Raw genomic sequence first — 6,731 nt, 5'->3', positions numbered from 1 at the left:
TTGAGGTGAAAATTTGTGAAGACGGTCTTCTTAGTAACTGATCATCCTCAGCCAAAACTCATGCCCATTAGCCATGTGCATTTCCCGTACCGCAAATCAAACACTTGGCTGCTTATTCATGTTTGAGCATCGATCGGTCTCCTCGTGAGAATCTTATGTTGTGATTTTCTTCCCACCTACCTGGGGGTGCCCAACCCACTAGACATGCCTAGGCTGCCCAAAACACATGGCAATGCCACGGTCATGCGGTGACCACGGGGCGGGCACGCAAGCTTACGCACTCTATAGTTGGGGCCCTCGGCCACCGTCCAAACCTCGATGTCTCGCCATCAAACCATGTATTTCTGATTAAATAGATACTTATTTACCCAGAAATGATTTTTGGAAAAAATAAAGAGCAAACTATGAGGCAGCTGCAATTCAAATTTGACCCGCTTCCAACTGAATCGACGGGAATTTGTCTTTTTCACCAGAGGTGGATCAAAACTTTTGAAATCCAACCATTTTGTCAATTGTGCATTAAATATGGCCTAGTATTTTATAAAATTGATTAGGTCCAATTTTGCAACAAATATATGGTAGGTCCTTCACAAAAAAAAGTCATTTCGGGCACTCAGAAAATGGAAAATGTATTTTCCATGAAAAGAAAATGAAAATTCCCTTAGGCAATATTGTTTGGAATTACAAGATGCACCCTTGTGCACAATATGAGATCATTTGAACAAACTATGCCATGAATGTGGCCATAAGATTGATCATTTGGCTTGAAAGCCATGAATCTTCACACTTGTTGCTCATTTCTGAGAACACTTTTTTAAAATAATTACCATATTACAAGTTTATTATTTTTCCTGGAAACTTGGTCACATATAATGACACAATGCGAAGGTTTTCCAATTTTTTTATTTTTTTTTGAATTTTTTATACCCGTTTCAAAATGCGGTCAAAACGGCAGGCTTGACCGTTCCTAGCTAGTGGTTGAATCTTGGAAAACTTTTGATGTTTCTCTGATTAAATAGATACTTATGTACCTAGAAATGATTTTGGAAAAAATAAAGATCAAACTATGAGGCAGCTGCAGATCAAATTTGACCCGCTTCCTACTAAATCGGCGGGAATTTGTCTTTTTCACTAGAGGTGGATCAAAACTTTTGACACCCAACCATTTTGTTAATTGTGCATTAAATATGGCCTAGTATTTTAGAAAATTGATAAGGTCCAATTTTGCAACAAGTATATGGTAGGTCCTTCACAAAAAAAACTCATTTTGGGCACTCGGAAAATGGAAAATGAATTTTCCGTGTAAAGAAAATGGAAACTCCCTTAGGCAACATTGTTTGTCATTCCAATATGCACCCTGGTGCACAATATGAGATCATTCGAACAAGCTATGCCATGAATGTGTCCATAAGATTGAGCATTTGGGTTGAAAGCCATGCATCTTCACACTTGATAGCTCATTTGTGAGAACACTTTTTAAAAATAATCATCGTATTACAAGTTTATAATTTTTGCTAGTAACTTGATCACATATAATGACACAATGCGAAGGTTTTCCAATTTTTTGAATTTTTTTTTGAATTTTTTATGCCCGTTTGAAAATGAGGTCAAAATGGCGGGAATGACTGTTCCTAGCTAGCGGTTGAATCTTGAATTATTTTTTGGTGTTTCTCTGATTAAATAGATACTTATGTACCTTGAAATGATTTTTGGAAAAAAATAAAGAGTAAACTATGAGGTAGCTACAGTTCGAATTTGACCCGCTTCCTCCTGAATCGGCGGGAATTTGTCTTTTTCACGAGAGGTGGATCAAAACTTTTTACACCCAACCATTTGGTCAATTGTGCATTAAATATGTCCTAGTATTTTAGCAAATTGATTTGGTACAATTTTGCAACAAATATATGGTAGGTCCTTCACAAAAAACCTCATTTTGGGCACTCGAAAAATGGAAAATGAATTTTCCGTGTAAATAAAATGAAAAATTCCTTAGGAAACATTATTTGCCATTCCAAGATGCACTCTGATGCAAAGTATGATATATTTTGAACAAATTATGCCATTTCAAAATGCACCCTCGTGCAAAAAATACAAGAGAAACAAATAGAAAAACACAATTACATAAGCTTTGTTCTTATTGGTTGAAATGTTTGTGCCATGGATCGATGAATGGCATCCATCCATCCATCCATCCCATTTATCTAAAGAAAAAATAGAAAGAAAGGAAAAGGACCCCCACCCCCGGGGCAGCCCAACCACCCAAACCCTATCCCCTCCCCAGATCCATCGTTGTCGCCCCCTTCTCCCCCTCATCCCCTCGAACCACCCAAACCCTATCCCTCCCCAGATCCAATCTCGCCGCCGGCCTCACTCTCCCCCCTCATCCTATCCCGCTCGTGCATGCTCCCCCCGCAGTGGCTCTTCCCCGTTCCCCCACGGCTCCGACCATGGCCGTCGCCCTCGTGTCGCCGCGCACCATGGGGCAGCTCGTCGATGCCCTCACCGCGCACCTCTCCCTCTACCATGCTGCCAACCCTAGCAGCCCCTCCCCCGCCCCTTCCCCTGCCCCACCCCGCGCGCCTCAATCTTGCGGTGGCTGGCCGCGCTGCCGCCGCCATGAAAAAGGACCAGGAGCCCGACCCCGACGACGGCCGCCAGCGGGTCACCCTCTTCTTCGGTATGCAGACCGGCACCGCCGAGGGATTCTCCAAGGTACGCGCATGCTCCTACTCCCCCGTGCTTCTCCCGCTTGTCTGTCTGTCTTGTGCAAGGTGCCTAATAAGCTCTCCCTTCTATGCTCCTGCCGCCAGGCACTCATGGAGGAGGCCAAGGTGCTCTACGACAAGGCCGTCTTCAATGTGCTCGATCTGGTACGAACCTCGCCGCCGATGCTGCTTCTTTTTAAACCTCCTCCTCCCCCTCCCCTCGGCTCACACGATTGATTTGTTGGGATTCAGGATGACTACTCCGCTGAGGACGAGGAGTACGATGAGAAGCTCAAGAAGGAGAACATCGCAGTATTCTTCCTCGCAACGTAAGCACCACCAGCAACTCTTACTGACTTTGTTACAGTAGGGAGCAGAAATCTTTAGTTAAGACACTAAAGAGAATCACCATCACATAATGGAGTTAATAATTTTCCAATCGTAGAATTTTGTGTCCGGGGGATTGGGTAGCCAGTTCCAGCTCAGGATGGTTCCCATGGTAGTGATAGTCCCGTAGATACAAGTTGATTGATCACATAAACTCCTAGCACTGAATATTCCATGCAAACCCATTGTCGAAAATATTATCTGGATTTCCCAAATGTTAGTTTCTCCAATGACATGAGCATAAACTCAAATATCCAAACTTGGATGGACCATACAAAATGAAGCGTGCAAAAGTGCATGTTCTTGATAAAAACAAGTGTGAAAATGCATGTTATAAGGAAAAATAAGGCGTGCAGATGCTTGCTTAAATTACTCTCACATGTTAAGCAAGGAACTCATGAATATTTATTTGTTCTAGACAGTTGCTAATCAAACTAGCACTTACAAAAACTGGGGCCAACCCCTTTTGTCCAATAATCTATCTAAGAAGCTAAATTGTTATTGGGTGTCGTTGTTGCTGTTGTAGGTATGGGAATGGCGAGACAACCGACAATGCTGCAAGATTCTACAAATGGTTCACTGAGGTCCGTTTGATTACAGAAGACCTAGTAGTTTCTTGGGGTGCAGCTCTCAACGTGCTTTTCTTATGGTTGGTATTCATGGCTGCTTTGTTTGGTCGGACTACAGGGGAACGAGAGGGGTGAGTGGTTGAGCAACCTCAAGTATGGGGTGTTTGCTCTTGGGAATAGGCAGTACGTGCATTTCAACAAGGTCTGCCCCTGTGCCCTCTAAATCCATCTGATTGCATATATGCACTCTTACATGTAAACTTACTCTCTTCTTTTGCTTTTGAATGTTTCCCATAAATGGTAGATTTTTTGTTATTCAAAGCTGCTGAACAATGTAGTTAGGTTTGTTTTATTGCTGCATTAGAATTACAGCAATCGTCCTAGTCTTGTTTTGTTGTAGACATGGCATTGTTAGAACTTCGGATGCAGATTTTCATCAACTTTTTCTGTGATTTACCACTAGAAAATGTATATGCATTGTTTATTCTATTCTAAACTTCATCATGGTATGGTCCATTTCTGTTCTACTGGCTTGATTATGTTGACAGTAGCATGCTCTGTTTGTTTTGGAGACCAACCATGGACTCTACATACTAAGCTAGCTCAAGCGCACACACACAGCCAACTTGATTGATGTCTGTAGATACTAGCAGTAGCACGTGTGTGTGTGTCTCCTATACTCGCTTGCTTAATTTCTGTACTAGATCAACAACACTAAGTCTTACTTTTTTGTTTTATTCAGAGCAGTAGGCATCCTCTGTGGACGATGACGACGACCAGGGCATCCACCGCCACGACGACGCTCCGCACATGGTCCAACTCGGCAACAACCTCCTCTACCGCGGGATGAAGACTGTGGCCGTGTGCATGGGTACCTTGCTCTATTTCATGTGCATGGGTGATTTTGTTTGTACTTTCCGTGCTTGTGTCATGGAAAAGATCATTCCTATTTACAAGTGATGATGATTTGGAGTAGGACACTTGTTAAATTGTGCTCTTGTAGTAGACCCCATTTGTAGTTACTGTGATGTGCATTGACTCGGCCTCCTAGTACTGCAGATCATGCATGTTAATAATTTATGGTGGCCTTGTTAGTTACTACAGCTAGGCTGTGTTAACTGTTGGTGTTTAATCTAGCTAGCTTGTTTGTACCATCAGGATTGTAGCAAATAACAGCTAGCTAGCCTGTTTGAAATCTGTTTTTTTGCTTGGTATGCTGCTTGGTATGCCCTGTTTATATGAATTGTTTTGTATCTAGTGACTAGTTTTCACACTGATTAAAATCTCCATGCAATGAGCAAGTAATCAGTGGCCGTGAAGCAACGTTTATAATATTGTTAGCATGTTCTATTGGTTCCAGATAAAAAGCGAAATCCCAGCTCCACCTGCTTCATGATCTATGATAAGTTCACTTGTGTAAGAATAAGGCAGCATTTAAGCAGTGGGTAGCAGTATCCACAAAACTAAGTATTCTGTTTGTTTTCTTGTGTGCTTGACTGCTTGTGTATTGTTATAGGTGAGGAAGAACCAGCTGCCGACGGGCGAGGGCATGGGGTACCTGGAGGCCAAGCACCACCTGCTGTTGAGCATTGAGTTCAATCCATTACTAGGATTCTTGTTGTTTGTCTTTGAACAATGCTTGCGTTTTAGCTACTTCCACTTTGAGCTGTTGTAGCTTGTAGTTATCAATTCCAACTGGGTTTACATATTGCATTTCTGGAGCAGTAGATCGATATTTCTAAGTTCTTTTGTTATATAAGATGAACAAATTTTATGTTTAAAGTGTGAGCTGACTAGTAATCCTAGAGAGAACCAGCTCCATTTTTGCAAGAGTTAGCTAATATAATTAGTTAGGTAATGTTGTATTAGTTAGCTAATATAATTTGCAGTATTAGTTAGGTACTGTTGTAGTCTTTTTTAGACTTCGATTGTATGAGTAAAATGCTATGAGCAAGAGTAATGCTATGAGTAAATTTAGATTTCCTTGTTATAGGCATAAGAATAAGCTGATAAGAACAGAATATTGATACTTTGCATGCTATGAGTAAATTGTTGGTACTTTGCCTGCCATATCTAGTTCTTGTTTTGGTAGTACTTTGCCTAGAGCAGCTTAGTGTTGTACATGATGGTGTTAACTATGAAAATGCCAAGTGTGAGAAAATTAGACCAGTTGTCCATTTCTTGCTTGAATGCATTATTTAAAGGAGATAATGTGCTAGAGACATGCTACTATATTGTCTTGCTATAAACAAGATGGTGTTTACTGTATTGTCTTTCATGCACATTTGGTGTATTATCTTCTGACCTGCTGGTGTCATGTACTGTACACATAGAAGGTGAACTATCTTCACTGAAATTCAAGAACATCTGGTGGTCGTCAAGTCAAGGAACCTCTTCTCCTCACTAACTGATGTTTTCTCTTATATGTGTTAAGGTTTCTAGTATGCTATTTCTTGCTTTCCTTTATCTTCATACTTATTATGATGGTAATTTGACTTGCAGTGCTCATGTAGGTTAATTATTAAGCATACATGAACATATTCATGAAAGTTCTGTTAGTAGGTGGATGGCTTCTAGTTCTAAAGTTTGGTCTAATAACATGGCGTTGATTTTGTGCTACAGATTTGGAAGGTGGGAATCTGGGGAATGCGAAGTTGATGAGACTTGGAGTATATAGACTGTGATTGCCATTGTATATGTGTTATATGATGATGTAACACAATGATTCTACTATTGTATCTTTGTTGTATGATGTATCAAACTGATTCTGGCTGTTATGTGAAGTACTATGTGTGTTCTCTATCTGTTCCCATTTGAATGTTGGTGATTTATTTACTAGCAAATTAAAATTTAAAGAAAATGACCTTGACAATTGGGACCCACTTACTAGAAGAACCTGCCAATTGGGACCCATCTGAATAGTGGACCCATCTTCAAAAAAAAGAAATACTTGAACTGCTCAGCCAAAATGGCCATGGCCCAAAAATAAAAAGGCTGCGATGCTGGGCTTGTCCCATGAAGCTAACAAAAATTGACAGAAAAATACACTAAATTGGCTAAATTAATGGGC

At 40.9% G+C, this 6,731-nt stretch overlaps 1 protein-coding gene across 2 annotated transcripts; it reads left to right on the top strand.

The window, feature by feature from the left end:
* The first annotated feature begins 2,348 nt into the window (after nt 1–2,348).
* On the top strand, nt 2,349–6,444 carry LOC123041199 (NADPH--cytochrome P450 reductase 3). Of its 2 annotated transcripts, XM_044463881.1 has the most exons (7): nt 2,349–2,712; nt 2,811–2,870; nt 2,958–3,034; nt 3,619–3,676; nt 3,780–3,863; nt 4,404–4,532; nt 5,178–6,444. In XM_044463881.1, the coding sequence occupies exons 1-6, from the start codon at nt 2,401–2,403 to the stop codon at nt 4,509–4,511; spliced, it is 699 nt and encodes a 232-aa protein (XP_044319816.1). In that variant the 5' UTR covers nt 2,349–2,400; the 3' UTR covers nt 4,512–4,532; nt 5,178–6,444. The 2 variants fall into 2 exon arrangements, with proteins under 2 accessions (XP_044319816.1, XP_044319817.1); XM_044463882.1 differs by lacking the exon at nt 5,178–6,444 and having other exon boundaries at nt 4,409–4,534.
* The last annotated feature ends 287 nt before the right edge of the window (nt 6,445–6,731 follow it).

Source organism: Triticum aestivum, chromosome 2B, assembly GCF_018294505.1.
Source record: "Triticum aestivum cultivar Chinese Spring chromosome 2B, IWGSC CS RefSeq v2.1, whole genome shotgun sequence".
Classification (NCBI taxonomy): Eukaryota; Viridiplantae; Streptophyta; class Magnoliopsida; order Poales; family Poaceae; genus Triticum; species Triticum aestivum.
This window is presented reverse-complemented; position numbering and strand designations above follow the sequence as displayed.

Excerpts from the sequence above, each read along its gene's own strand:
- LOC123041199 (XM_044463881.1), top strand. The coding sequence starts at position 2,401 with ATGCTCCCCCCGCAGTGGCTCTTCCCCGTTCCCCCACGGCTCCGACCA. Across the intron at positions 2,871-2,957 it reads TCTTCAATGTGCTCGATCTG|GATGACTACTCCGCTGAGGA; the intron begins GTACGAACCTCG and ends GTTGGGATTCAG. Across the intron at positions 3,864-4,403 it reads AGTACGTGCATTTCAACAAG|AGCAGTAGGCATCCTCTGTG; the intron begins GTCTGCCCCTGT and ends TGTTTTATTCAG.